Source organism: Nycticebus coucang, chromosome 13, assembly GCF_027406575.1.
Source record: "Nycticebus coucang isolate mNycCou1 chromosome 13, mNycCou1.pri, whole genome shotgun sequence".
In the NCBI taxonomy this organism is placed as follows: Eukaryota; Metazoa; Chordata; class Mammalia; order Primates; family Lorisidae; genus Nycticebus; species Nycticebus coucang.
In genome coordinates this window covers 51972376-51987858 of record NC_069792.1, presented here as the reverse complement: position 1 = coordinate 51987858, position 15483 = coordinate 51972376, and the positions used below count along the sequence as shown (strand labels likewise).

Genomic DNA, 15483 nt, shown 5'->3' with positions numbered 1-15483 from the left:
GTATATCTCTGACAAAGGTTTAATAACCAGAATCCACAGAGAACTCAAACGCATCAGCAAGAAGAAAACAAGGGATCCCATCGCAGGCTGGGCAAGGGATTTGAAGAGAAACTTCTCTGAAGAAGACAGGCGCACGGCCTTCAGACATATCAAAAAATGCTCATCATCTTTAATCATCAGAGAAATGCAAATCAAAACTACTTTGAGATATCATCTAACTCCACTGAGACTAGCCTATATCACAAAATCTCAAGACCAGAGATGTTGGCATGGATGCGGAGTAAAGGGAACACTTCTGCACTGCTGGTGGGAATGCAAATTAATACATTCCTTTTGGAAAGATATATGGAGAACACTCAGAGATTTAAAAATAGATCTGCCATTCAATCCTGTAATCCCTGTGCTGGGCATATACCCAGAAGACCAAAAATCAACATAACAAAGATATTTGTACCAGAATGTTTATTGCAGCCCAATTCATAATTGCTAAGTCATGGAAAAAGCCCAAGTGCCCATCGATCCATGAATGGATTACTAAATTGTGGTATATGTACACCATGGAATACTATGCAGCCTTAAAAAAAGATGGAGACTTTACCTCTTTCATGTTTACATGGATGGAGCTGGAACATATTCTTCTTAGTAAAGTGTCTCAAGAATGGAAGAAAAAGTACCCAAGGTACTCAGCCCTACTATGAAACTAATTTGGGGCTCTCACATGAAAGCTATAACCCAGTTACAACCTAACAATAGGGGGAAGTGGGAAAGGGAGGGGGGCTGGTGGGTAGAGGGAGGGGGATCGGCGGGATCACACCTGTGCTGCATTTTACAGGGGTATTTGCGAAACTTGGTAAATGTAGAATGTAAATGTTTTGGCACAGTAACTGAGATAACGCCGGAAAGGCTATGTTAACCATTGTGATAAAAATGTGTCAAATGGTCTATGAAGCGAATGTATGATTCCCCATGATCATATCAATGTATACAGTTATGATTTAATAAAAAAAATAAAATGAAAAAGTTAAAATGTAGCATAATTCTAAAGATTAAGAATCATGATACACACAAATAATACTAAAAATATTTATTTTTAAAAAGACCTGATTTATCACATAATCTGAAGTATTAACAGAAAAGGAGAGAGGCTGAGAAAATGTGGGAAAAAACAATATTTATGAAGTTGTACAAATGTAAATATACCGAATATCAATTTAACCAAAAATAGGGCTGTGGTATATTAACAGAATTAGTGAAGAGGAAGAATATCTATGTGTGTTTGATGAGAGGTGGGAAGTAAAATGTGGGTGTGAAAATACAATAAGAATAACCATCATTCATGGGAGAACAATAAAGTTTCTGAAATTGGGGGGGAAAATTAAGAAATAGCAAAAAAAAAAGTGTTGTTTTTAAAAATGTAGTTATGAACCAGAATAAAAAAAAGCAATGAAGACAGTTGCAGTGGAAAGTGAGCTGGGAAGCAGGGACTGTGGTAGATGCTGCCTGTGTAAACAATATGCACAAATTACCTTCATAAAAATAAAACAAGAAAGCAAAACACTAAAAATAAATGCAGGTATATTAGAGTATTAATGGAAGTTTTCTTCAGAAAGTGAGATTTTTTTTTCTATTCTTTTGCATTCTCACATTTTCTACAAAAACCATGTCTTAAAAATGAAAGGGCAGAAAAAGACAAAGAAGCCCCATCTTTCTTTCGTATGTTTTGCATTTCACATCGTATTTACTCATTACGTTTTAGTACTCGTAATATCCCAGGAATGCAAACATTATAATCCTGTATCTCATAGAAGAAAAAAATAAGTGATGAAACTTATACAAGCCCCCCTCCCCTTTTTTTCTTTTTTAACAGTATAAGAAGTGTTGATAATTTTAAAAAGAAAAAGATGTGGATGAGTGAGAAAAAAACAGGGTTAGTGTTAAAGGTAAAACAGAGACTGGGCGCCTGCATTGCAAGAATGCAGAGAAAAAGGGTAACATCCTAGAAAGCCCAGGGAACATCAATATCATTATCATTATATATCAAGACCCCTTCTCACAAACCTATAATGTTTGTCTACACACGTATGTGTACAATTATTATAAATGTAATTTATCTGCCAAATTAAGTGCCAGTATAATAAGGGTTTCCATGTGGGGGCTTATAGCTTATAAATACACATAGCAAAACTGAATTCTTTTGCAGATCCATTACGGTAAGATGGAAGCAGGTTCCTTCTGACAATCTGGACAATGGGGACATTCAGTCTAGTGAATAAGTTACAAGTGATTCCTGGCTGGATCCGTGGCTCAAACTTGTAATTCTAGCATTCTAGGAGGCCAAAGCAGGAGGATCACTTGCACTCAGGAGTTTAAGACCAGCGTGAGCAAGAGTGACACTCCTGTCTCTATTAAAAATAGAAAAAGTTAGCCAGGTGTTGTGGCAGGTGTCTATAGTCCCAGCTACTTGGGAGGATGAGGCAGGAGGATCACTTGAACCCAAGAGTTTAAGGTTGCTGTGAGGTAGACTGATGCCACAGCACTCTAGTATGGAACAAGAGTGAGACTCTGTCTCAAAAAACAAAAAAATAATAAGTGAGTCCTATGAAAGCAAAAAGAGCTTTTGGAAAATACAGACTCAAAATTATAGCTCTGTAGACTTGATAATTTGGCATTCTTATAACATCATTCTCAGGATGACAAATTAGTCAAATTAATATGAAATTAAATTTATACAAAAATATTTTATAACTTTTATCTTCTCTACCCAAATAAATCTGCTTTTCTTTTAAAGCTGAGAAGGAATGCTACTTCCTAGGTGTCACTTTCTCTAAACTCTGGAGATAGAATGAATTACTTCTTCCTCTACACTTTAATGCTTCCAGAATAATATTTACCATAATATCATAAATAATTATGTATAGGTCTGTCCATCCTGCTAGATAACAAGTTTCAAGAGGTCAAAGGCTATAGATTATTTAGGACCAAATAAAATGCCTGGCTACAAAATAAATCCTAGTAAAATTTAAGGTTTGAGTTAATAGTGAGCTACCTAAAGAAGAAAACTCACAAGTGCAGTGAAAAGGAAATATAATGGAAAGGCACAGGCTATTGAACGTAGTGTAGATTATTTTATTTCATTTTTTTTAAATTTTTGTTGCTGTTGTTATTATTTTGAGACAGAATCTTTCTCTGTTGTCTGGGCTAGAATACAGTGGCATCATCATAGCTCACTGCAATCTCAAACTCCTGGTTCCAGTGATCCTTTTGCCTCAGCCTCCCAAGTAGCCGAGACTACAGATTCATGCCACCATACCTGGCTAATTTTCTTTCTTTCTTTTTCTTTTTCTTTTTTTTTTAGAGAAGAGGTCTCACTGTGTTACCCAGGCTGCTCTTGAACTCTTGGCCTCAAGTGATCCTCCCATCGCAGCCTCTCAGTATGCTAAGATTACAGGCATGTGCCACCGTGAAACTGGGCCAGAGTTTCTAATTTCTTTTATTATCTTATGCCCCATAACATAATAGCATAGCATAATTTGTAACTCCAGTGCTACTTTCACTTCAGTTTCCCTTAATTTTTCAGGTTGGAAATATCTATTCCTTTCTTTGTACTCCCAAGCGCTTTTTACCTCTCTGAAAGCCTTCCACCCACTCTCCCCTTCTTTTTAAGTTTTAAAACAATTTTTTGATAGGACCATATTTCATCTTAATTTATCTTTGAATATACCATGACTACATGGTAGTGGCACATAACACACTCAATGTGTGACTACTGATGTGGCACATAACACACTCAATGAATGTTTATTCATTGACAATTTATTAGACTTGAAATATGGAAAAGATGATAGACAATTTGTATCATTTCTATTATGTTTCGTTGTGGCCAAATTGACAGCCCGAGTTGTCTCAGGATCCTTTTGTTTTCCTAATGAGTCCTTCCATTACATCCCACTGCTCCTTGGTGACCTAACACAAAAAGAAAATAACAATGTAATATGGTTCCTGCATTTTTAAAAAACTTAGTATCCTAGCTGTTAATATCACATTATGTACATAAAATGGCATTACCTTTCTCAGACTGTTAAATTCCCCTGAAATAAGTGCTTCCTCTCCACCATCAAATCTGATAGCCTGAAAAAATAAATTTTGGAACTTTGAAATTAAATCCTTTTAAAACATTTCTGGACCTTATCCATATTCCAAGCCTAAAGGGATGGAGTATTTCCTTGGTGCTTTCAATGAAAGCCCATTTTTAAAGACAAAATTGGTGATTAAACCTAAACTGATTTACTTGGGTATAGAATACTATTTCCATCATCTCCACAATTTCAAATTCTACCCAATATTAAAGATCATCTTAATAGCATGTTTACTGTGTAGCTTGCATTTAACAAAATTCATTTATCAATTGATAAATTTTATGGGTGAAACAATATATATAATTTTGATTATTTATAGTTAAATATTTAAAACTATATTTACATCCAGCATTGTCAGAATTGGTTCCATGCCATCTATGCCTCCTCACTCCAAACACATCTCTGAAAAAATGTCAAGAGAAATGAACAATGCTTACTGCTCCATTAATCCAAGAAGCATAATCACTACAAAGAAAAGCAGCAAGATTTGCAAGTTCTTCCACAGTCCCCAGCCGACCACAGGGAATTCTGTCAATCATTTCTTTTTCAAATTCTCCAGTTGGGTCAAGTCGGCTGAAGGCACCCTGAGAAATTAAGAAAATAATTTAGGTAGTATTTTGCTTGTTTGTTCGTTTTTAATATAACCCCTTTCTTGCTTAAGAAAAAAAATTGTATAAAACAGAATGCTATCATGGCAGCCTTTTTATTCTGTAGGCCTTATAAGTAACAAAGAATTTCAACAAATTCTTCTACATTCTCTTTAGCCCTCAAACAAGTCATTTTACCTAACCTTGATCTACAAAAAGAAATCAGTGGAACATGTAACCTTTTAAAACTTAGTTTCTTCTCTGTAAAAGGAGGATACCTATCTTAGCTACCTCACATAATTGTTTTAAGAATCAAATTTAAGAATCAAATGTTTTAAGAATCACAAATTGTTTTAAGTACTCTAAAAAGTACACAGTGATGGAAGCAGTAGAGGGTTCTGAGACAGGGAACTGGCAGGTAAGGCAGCGGCAGCCTTGCTGCAGCATTTCCTAACTGAGCTAGCAACTCTCAAAACAAAGTTTCAAATTGCCCTGATCAAAACAGGATGGAGGCAGGGCAAGTTCCAAACAGGATGGAGGCAGGGCAAGTTCCAACAGGTTGGAACCTAGACAGTTAAACACCATCTGTGCTAGAAACATTCCTCCCCTTGGTTAGCCGCTGCTGAAATCAAAAGACAGAACCAGGGGGCTGGTGTTCTTCTGCAGAGAGAACTTGCTCCTGCTCAGTCTGTGGAGTCGACTTTCTATAGATAATGAATAAATCTTGCTTTCACTTCATACTGCAGCTCATTCCAGAGCAAAGCGGATGACCCACTTGGACCTCCAGCATTACCAGTCACTTTCCTGTGTCAGGACTACCGTCATTTCATTTACTCTACGCACAGAAAAGTGACTCAAGTGGGAATATTTAAGAGGAAATTCTTTGTTTTCTCCCTTCTCAAAATAATAGAAAAGGAAGAAAACAAGGATGTAGGAATGTTAAATTCAAGTAGATCCCTAGAGAGCAAAATACTGTAACTAAGTTGGCCAATTTCTACTTTATGTTAATGAAGCAAAGGAACAGACCAAGATAGAATAGAGATGTGCACTGATTAATAAAATTGACTGGGTTTTTCTGTACTAATGCCTTGAAGTTCTAGGTGACCATTTTCCTCAACACAGGTAGGAGAAAGAGCAAACAGGCCCCCAGTTCTCCCCAGGCAGGTAGAAAGCAGCAGAGGCAAAGGGGAGCAACTGGTCCCAACCCTGGCTGTGTAAGTGCGGGCTGGAGAGTGTTAGACTCAGTTTTCTTTTAATCTCTTTAGAAGTAAATACCAATGTTTGGGTACACGTCATATTTCAATGACTATCAGCTACTTGATGACAAGTACTTTTTCACACGTTTCTGTATCTTTTTTCATACCTTTACATACAGTGGGCATTCAATAAATACAAGGTGGCCATAATGTTTGTGTGCAATTTATATAGTTACAATTTATGGCCACCGTGTATATGTTAAACAAATTAAATGCAGGTGATCTTTTCTACATCTTTTAGTCCTAGAAAGAAGTTTCTGTGACCATACTGTTCCTTTCAGATAGTACCTAACACAGGACCACCCTGAAGCATATATTATAATGTATGCTTTTGAGTTATTTTTTCCACTAGATTAATGTGGTCATTTCCATGCTATTATTTAATACCTCAGGGCTATCTATGACCCAAATGTTCCTCAGTGTATTTTACAATGTAATTAATGTTTATACAACTGAAACAAGTTATCAAACTTTGGCTGGGCTTTCAAAACTGCATTCTGGCTAGGATTATAAATTCTTGCTGTATATTCAAGAAAAGTGTGAGAGTACAGTTATTTGGGGTGATGTGAAAAGAGGACCTGTGGCCACTCTGAGCAACATCTGTGACAGCATTAGTGACACTTAGGAGTTCAATCAGTATCTGTAAGGGTTATTACTTACAGGTGAAATGCATGCCACTGAAGGATTTTTAATCGGAATAATGTGGGTGTTAGATGATATTTATAATTGACTGAAAGTGAAAAGACACAGCTGTGAGTCAAAGAAAACCCTACCTATAGGGAGACCAACCCTGTATGATGAATTTCTAGAGCAGCTTTTAAACTAAAAATAGAGTTCCATCTCCATGATTGACAAAAAAGATGTCAAAGTTAAGTCTTTAAAATTAAGAAATACAGGACAGTAAGAGATAACTGAGGCAAATCAGACAAAATACAAAAATTGATGGCATAAAAGAGCCCAGAAGATTAAAACATCAAAATAGACCTATTCTTTTTTTTTTTTTTTGTAGAGACAGAGTCTCACTGTACTGCCCTTGGGTAGAGTGCTGTGGTGTCACACAGCTCACAGCAACCTCTGACTCTTGGGCTTACGCGATTCTCTTGCCTCAGCCTCCCAAGCAGCTGGGACTACAGGCACCCGCCACAACGCCCGGCTATTTTTTTTTGTTGTTGCAGTTTGGCCGGGGCTGGGTTTGAACCTGCCACCCTCAGCATATGGGGCCAGCGCCCTACTCACTGAGCCACAGGCGCCACCCAAAATAGACCTATTCAAGAAGTTGCAGTGCTGCTATATTCCTGCCTACCTCCTTAAGTATTAGATTGGGTAACAGCAAAAGCCTCTTCCCTACAATGCAGGCTTTCCCCATATAACCACTAAAATACAGCTACCACTTTCATTCTCTAATCATTCACAATGTGATAATAAGCAAACTATGACTTACTTTGGTTTTTATAGGCCCTGGTTGAATCACATTGAATCGCATTCCGTATTTACCCCATTCAGCTGCAAGAGACCTAAAAATTAAAATAAACGACATACATTCTAAAATATCATACCAGATATTTAAAAAACTAATAACAAGACCTACTGTATGATTGCTACATGCCAGAGATTACAGGTAGGTGTCACTGTTATTACCTAGGTTACACGTGAGTAATTAAGGCAAACTGAGGATAAATCGCATGGGTAATCTGTCAACCTTATGTGGTCTAGCTTCAGAGATTGTGCCCTAATCATTCTACTGCAAAACCTACCATTTACATTTTAGTGTCCTTAGACACTATGCTACACTACCTACCATTCATTTACATTTTAGAGTACGAAGTCCAATATCAATATACCTTTATAAAGTAAGTATTCATTACTCAGACAAAAACTAGTGCTTCATGCCCTTCCCTCACATTTTCTGGAGTTCAGTCCTGCAGTTACAAAGCTCATTATAACTTTATTTATTACCCTGGCATGGGATTACAATGTCTGCAATGTCACAAGTGCTTTAATTAAGAGATGGATTATACAGATTTAATTTATTAACCACATCCATGTTTAACTAGGCCTTAACACAACTGTTGAACTAAACATGAAAAGAAATAGGAATCTAACTAAACCTTGCTTGATGTCCTACAGCAAAACATAATACGGATAGCAAATAGGGAACCTTGAAGCAAGTTTTTTTGAAAGCCTACTCAACAGATAGGACTAGCATTTTTAATCTAAATTTATTTTATAAATTTACATTGATATGTTGTATTTTTGCATGAATATACTTAATCTAGTTTCAAAAATGACTTAAATTAGCTTTAAAAGTACAAATAGCGCAAATGAGAAGGATACGATAATGTGAAAGACAGTTTCCTAAAAACGGAAAGAGAGAGAAACAAGAATAAATATAAAGGAAGGAAATATAAAGGAGCCAAGAATGAAGCTAAAGTTCCATATAATTGCAATAGTCACATCACAGACTTGTATCTACTCTTTCCATGACCCTGGGCAAAAAAAGTAAGCCTAATCAGTTACACAAATCACAGTGCCCCCAAGAAAAAAGCAAGCTAATTGTTCAGGAAAAACACAATTGTTTCTAATACAAAAGTCAGAAAAACATTTCTTTCTACAAGATTTATAAAAAGAAAATTATGTTAGATAATAATGTTCTTAAGACACTGCATCTTTGCAATAGATAACATGGGATAAGTTTCGTGAAGTTATAAGATATTTCTTAATATAATCTAACAGCATTACTTCAAAGGCCAATTCAGTGAAACCAATTATAAGCTACAAGGAATGTGTAATTCAAGAACAGGCTCTTGGCCTGACTTGATCCATGAATGCGTTCCAGAGAAATGGGTGGGTTGCCTCTCTTTGAGGCAAATCCTCCTCTCTCTGAGTGATCCTTCTGACAAAGTTCATGACTATATCTACCCTGGTCATGTATCTGTAGTAGCTACTCTAAACAGCAAAAGGAGTAACTTCATGTCTTGTCTTGATAGAATTATTGAGCAGGGTCTAATTTGTCCTATGAAAAAGTGAGTGACCTGTTAAGAAAACCTGACTAGACAAAAAGCCATCCTATGGCTTATAGTATGCCAGATAAATCTGCTTAATTGCTAGCATTATTTATTAGGTCTCATTAAGCTACCTCACCAACTGAAGAGCTACCATAATATAATAAGGAATCCACCTCATATGGTTAAGATGCTAAGCACAATACACTCAATATATGTTAGCCAGTATTGTTCATTCATCAAACATTATCATGTACTTACCATGTGCCAACATTCTGTAATTATTGTTTAGCATCCATTAAAGAAAATTTGTCCCTGCTCTCAAGAAAGCAGTCCCTCTCTCTCAGGAGAGGTTAGTTTAGTGGTATAATGAACTAGTTACTAGACTGGGAATTGTGAGATGTGAGCCACAGCTGCTTGAAGGAAGAAACACCTATGTCTACTGGGAGGGATAGGGAAGGCTTCCTTGATGTGACTGATATTTGAGTTGATGCTTAAAGAAGGTTTAGGAGTTTGCTGCAGAGGGCAGGGGGAAGGAGATGGGGATGAGAAGGTAGGATGGAGGCAAGAAGACAACTCAGGCATATGGGTCAGTACGAGTGAAAAACAAAGGCATGGAGGACATGTAGTCCTTGGGCACCCACAAGGTCTTATTCAGTATGACTGTGCACTATAAAGATAGAAATTCACATTGTAAAGAAAAGGATGTATTTATTGAGCATCTGTTATACACAGTACGCTATGCAAGAAGACAAAGAAAAGCAACACAGAATCACTGAAACCTCTATTAAGATTCAAAAGTCATACTGATAAGGTAGAATGCTGCCCAAATATTCCAATTCCAGTCCTTTATTTTTACTACCATCTGACCTCAAAAGGGGTTAACTATCTCTATTCAGATTCAATTCCTGAATAAAATAATACTTCTATCTCAGACAAATGTGTACTACTGATTCAAATAGTTAAAAGTACTTTCAGACTCCTGACAAAAGAGTACAATGACACATTTCAACAAGCAATGAGCACTAGTTGCACAGCAGATCCTCCTGGGTAATGAGATACAAAGACACGGTGGTCCCTTCCCTCACAGAACTCAGACCCTCGATAGGGAGCCAGCCCGCTTTAATGTTACATTAAAAAGTCTGTCATTCCCTTCTCTGCCCTCTGCCTCTGCCTTCATTTTAGAATCTACTTATTAGTTTGTTTCTCTCTCACTAGATTGGATTAAACAAAGTTTTAGGACACAGAGAATGGAACGTGTTTAATTCTGTGTAAAGAAAAGAGGTAAAATTTAAATTCTGTGTAAAGAAAAGGGAAATTCTGGGAAGACGGCTGACTGGTAACAACCCTCATCAGAGACTCCTGAGCAGAGGAAGAAAAACTGGACAGAATAGGACTCTATGAAGCCAAAGACAGGGAGCTGAACCAAGAAAGAAGTTTGGCAAGCTGTAACTGCAAGGAAGAGCATTCAATAAAACAAATTACAGGTACAAAGCCTATTGACTAGAGGATGGGAGACCCCTCCCCCAAGCAGGAGGCCTGCTGCAGGCTATCTGCAAATGAGCAGGGAACAAAAAACCTCCCATTTTACCTCACTGGAGAGAGCTGTTAAACTCCAGGTCTCTTTCTCCAGGGAGGTCCCACTTATCAACCTAGAACCACCCCGCCAGGCAGGACTTTCCCCAAAAGTCCAAACTCCCAGTCCAACCTTTCCCCCTCGCATGGCAGTCTGAAGTTCTGCCGCCTGCAGAGCATAGAGTGTTTGGTCTTGTCCTGAGAGATCTGGGCATAGTGTGGACTACCAACCATCAGGACGGAGTCTGTGACTAAAGGGGAAGAAAGAGGGTATAAGAGGAAAGGGACACTCGGTGGGAGGAGGAGCAGTCCCTTGATTATGACTATGTCTGGCCAGTGATGGTATTGACCCTCAGTCCAGGCTGTGTCTGGTGGGACAGGGTGCAGAACCCCAGGTTCTGATGGCACCCACAGCGAGACAGGGGTTGCCCTGTGTGGACTGAGTTCAGCAGACAGGTTTGGTCCCCAGCACCTACTGGGCCCACGAGCAGAGGCTTAATAGGCGTAGACTGTGACCTGACAGCAAGGGTGTGGTCTCCTGATTCCAACAGAACCCTCGAGAAGTGGCTTACTGAGTGTGAACCAAGACCTGAGGGCTAGGGCATCCTCCACTGCCTCCAGCGGGGCTGGTGAGCAGAGGCTTACCAGGTGAGGACTGAGACCTGTGGGTTGAGTGTGGTGCCCTGACTCTAACAAAGACTGCGAACAGAGGCTTGCCAGGCAGTAAACTGAGACTGGCAAGGAGGGGGCATGGTCCCCTGACTCCAAGTGGTCTGGCAAGCACAGGCTAGCTGTGTGGGGACTGAGACCAGTGGGCGGGGGCGTTGCCTCTAGCTCCAGCGGGGCCTGTGATCAGAAAATCAGACAATAGTGTGGACTCAGTCTGGTGGGTGGTAGTGTGGATCCCTGGCTCCAATTGTGCTTTGAATCCCTTTGCTTTGAATTATCCTTGAATCCCTCTCTGTTAGGCAGGGTTTGCACTACCTGAGACAATTTGGTTGGAACTGTGTCTAGGGCTGTCCACTCAGGGACATTCTGAGGTTGACCTTCAAAGTTCTGTAGTGGAAAAGAACTGAAGGGTGGGCGCTGGGCACCGCAGCTATTTGTATATCTTCACAGCCGAGATTTAAATCTATTAGTGTGGTTTCTTAGGGTAAGGTAGAGGTTGGCTGATATCAAAACAAAGCTAGCCTGCACTATCTCACCAAGTAGGTCCTCAGAGTCTCTGACCAAAACTCTGAAAGGGACTTTTGTAAGGCTGTAGAAGATAAGCCACAATTACAAAGCCTAGAACTTTGGTAAGGGGCTATCTCTACTACTTGGGAACCCCAATTCAATCTCACCCTACCAGTTCTAATAACCAAACAGTGTAAAATAAACATGGTGCGGACCCAACAGAAGAACTCTGGCAACATGAATAACCAAAGTAGATCAACCCTCCCAAGAAATGACAAAGGAGATATAACTGAAGAAGCCATGCATAGACAAATGGCAGCAATGTCAGAAATTTAATTCAGAATATGGATTGCAAATAAGATAAATAGAATGTAAGAAAAGATAGAAATTGAATTCCAAAGAGTAGTTCTAAAGTTGTCTCAAGAAATTAATGAATTCAAAGCTCAAGTCACCAAAGAAATGGACATAATGAGAAAAGAGATAGCAGAGTTCAAGGAAATGAAAAAGTTAGTTGAGGAGCTCCAAAATACAGTAGAATCCCTCAGTAACAGAGTTGACCAGGCAGAAGAAAGGATCTCTGAAACTGAGGACAAAGCTTTTGAACATTCCCAAACACTCAAAGAGGCAGACAAATGAAGAGCAAAAACTGATCATTCCCTGAGAGAGTTGTGGGACCACTCCAAAAGATCAAACATTCGTCTTATGGGAATTCCCGAAGGAGAAGAGGATGGTCCTAAAGGTACAGATGCTCAACTCCAGGAGATTTTTGAGGAGAATTTCCCAAACATTGCAAGAGATACAGAACTTCAGATAGCAGATAGTTTCAGAACCCCAGCAAGACTCAATCCAAATAATAGCATTTCCTAGACACATTGTGATTAACTTTGCCAAAGGTAAGATGAAGGAGAAAATTCTGCAAGCAGCCAGACATAAGATAAGCATCACCTACAAAAGGAGATATATAAGAATGACTACAGATCTCTCAGCCAAAACATTTCAAGTCAGAAGAAGATAGTCATCGACCTTCAGTCTCCTAAAACAAAACAACTTCCAGCCCAGGATCCTCTATCCAGCTAAACTAAGTTTCATTTGTGATGGAGAAATCAAATACTTTAATGACATAGACATGTTGAAGAAATTTTCCATAACTAAAGCAGCTCTCCAGGATATTCTCAGATCCATCCTCCACAACAACCAGCGCAATGCTCTACCTCCAAAGTAAACTCAGCCAAGGAAATTTTAGAACAAGACCCACTTCCACAGTGGTGAAAGGATTAAAAATTTCCACTGGACATCTGAAAATCATGACACCCAAAACACAACCTGGCTTATCAGTTCTCTCAATTAATGTGAAGGGTTTAAATTGTCATCTAAAGAGGCACAGGCTGGCTGACTGGATACATAAACTCAGACTGGATTTCTGCTGTATAGAAGAATCTCACCTTACCTTAAAGGATAAAAATAGACTAAGGGTGAAGGGATGGACTTGTATAATACAGGTAAATGGAAACCAGAAAAAAAGCAGGGGTTACAATTTTAGTAGCAGATACAATGGGCTTTAAACCAACAAAGATAAAGAAAGATAAGGAAGGTCACTACATATTTGTCAAGGGAAACACCCAACATGAAGAGATTTTGATAATTAACATTTATGCACCCTACCAGAATGCTCCTCAATTCATAATAATGGATATTAACAACTTGATATCTTCCTGCACTATAATAGTTGGAGATTTTAACACCCCTTTGACAGTTTTGGACAGATCCTCCAAGAAGAAAATAAACAAAGAAATATTGGACTTAAATCTGACCTTAGAACAAATGGAATTTACAGACCTCTACAGAACATTTCACCCTAATAAAATTGAATATACATTCTTCTCATCAGCCCCCGGGTCATTCTCCAAAACATTATATCCTAGGACACAAGTGTAACCGCAGCAAATTTAAAAGTGTAGAAATTATTCCTAGTATCTTCTCAGACCACCATGGAATAAAAGGTGAACTCAACAGCAACGGGAATCTTCATACTCAAACAAAGTCATGGAAGCTAAATAATCTTGATAGCTGGGTCAAAAACGAGATTAAGAAGGAAACCACCAAATTTTTGGAACTAAATAATAAAGAAGACACAAATTATCAAAACCTGTGGGATACTACAAAGGCAGTCCTAACAGGGAAATTTATAGCATTGGAAGCCTTCATCAAGAAAACAGAAAGAGAGGAAGCCAACAACTTAATGGATCATCTCAAGCAACGGGAAAAGGAAGAACATTCCAACCCCAAATCCAACAGAAGAAAAGAAATAACCAAAATTAGGACGGAATTAAATGAAATTGAAAACAAAAGTCGTTCAGAAGATCAATGAAACAAAAAATTGGTTTTTTGAAAAGATTAACAAAATTGATAAACCTTAGGCCAACCTAACCAGAAATAGAAAAGTAAACTCTCTAACATCATCTATCAGCAACGATAAAGGAGAAATAACAACAGACACTTCAGAAATTCAAAAAATCCTCAATCATTACTAAAAAAAATCTCTATTCCCAGAAGTATGAAAATCTGAAGGAAATGGACCATTACCTGGAAGCATGCCACCTTCTTAGATTCAACCAGAAAGAATTAGAAATCTTGAATAGACCTATATCAACCACTGAAATAGCATCAACAATATGAAATCTCCCTAAAAACAAAACTCCAGGACCAGATGGCTTCACATCTGAATTCTATCAAACCTTTCAAGAGGAATTAATACCTATATAATACAACCTTTTCCAAAGCATAGAAAAAGAAGGAATACTTCCCAACACATTCTATGAAGCAAATATCGCTCTGATACCCAAACCAGGAAAGAATCCAACAAAGAAAGAAAATTATAGACCTATATCATTAATGAATATCGATGCAAAAATATTCAATAAGATCTTAGCAAACAGAATTCAACAACACATCAAAAAAATTATATACCACAATCAAGGTTTTACTCCAGGGTTTTAGGTTTGGTTCAACATACACAAATCTACGAATATAATACATTACATCAATAAAATAAAAAACAAAGATCATATGATTCTCTCAATTGACCCAGAAAAAGCCTTTGATAATATCCAGCATCCTTTCATGATCAGAATTCTTAAGAAAATAGGCATGGAAGGGACATTTCTTAAACTAATAGAGGCCATCTACAGCAAATCCACAGCCAATATCATATTGAATGGTATAAAATAAAAAATATTTCCACTCGGATCAGGAATGAGGGAAGGATGCCCACTGTCTCCACTGCTATTCAACATAGTAATGGAAGTCTTAGCCTTCGCAATCAGGCAAGAGAAGGCGATCAAGGATATCCAAATAGGGGAGGATGACATGATCCTACACCTGGAAAATCCCAAAGACTCAACTTCAAAACTCTTAGATGTGATCAAGGAATACAGCAGTGTCTCAGGATACAAAATCAAGACTTATAAGTCAGTAGTTTTTATATACATCAACAATAGTCAAGCTGAAAAAACAATTTCCTATTCCTTTTATAATAGTGCCAAAGAAGATGAAATATCTGGGAATTTACCTAACAAAGGACATGAAATATGTCTATAAAGAGAACTACGAAACTCTGAGAAAAGAAATAGCCGAAGATGTTAACAAATGGAAAAACATACCATGCTCATGGCTGGGAATAATCAATATTGTTAAAATGTCCATACTACCCAAAGCAATCTAAAGATTTAATGCAATCCCTATTAAAACACCA

At 38.0% G+C, this 15483-nt stretch overlaps 1 protein-coding gene across 2 annotated transcripts in view; it reads right to left on the bottom strand.

Moving 5' to 3' along the window:
• Positions 1-3795: 3795 nt before the first annotated feature.
• DECR1 (2,4-dienoyl-CoA reductase 1) overlaps positions 3796-15483 on the bottom strand; it is a 52869-nt gene continuing 41181 nt past the window's right edge. For both annotated transcript variants that reach the window (XM_053558536.1, XM_053558537.1), the window contains exons 7-10: positions 7421-7493; positions 4574-4720; positions 4066-4128; positions 3796-3963 (exon numbers count right to left, since the gene is read on the bottom strand). In XM_053558536.1, the coding sequence (XP_053414511.1) occupies positions 3904-3963; positions 4066-4128; positions 4574-4720; positions 7421-7493 (343 nt within the window). In that variant the 3' untranslated portion in view covers positions 3796-3903. The remainder of the gene's footprint in view (positions 3964-4065; positions 4129-4573; positions 4721-7420; positions 7494-15483) is intronic.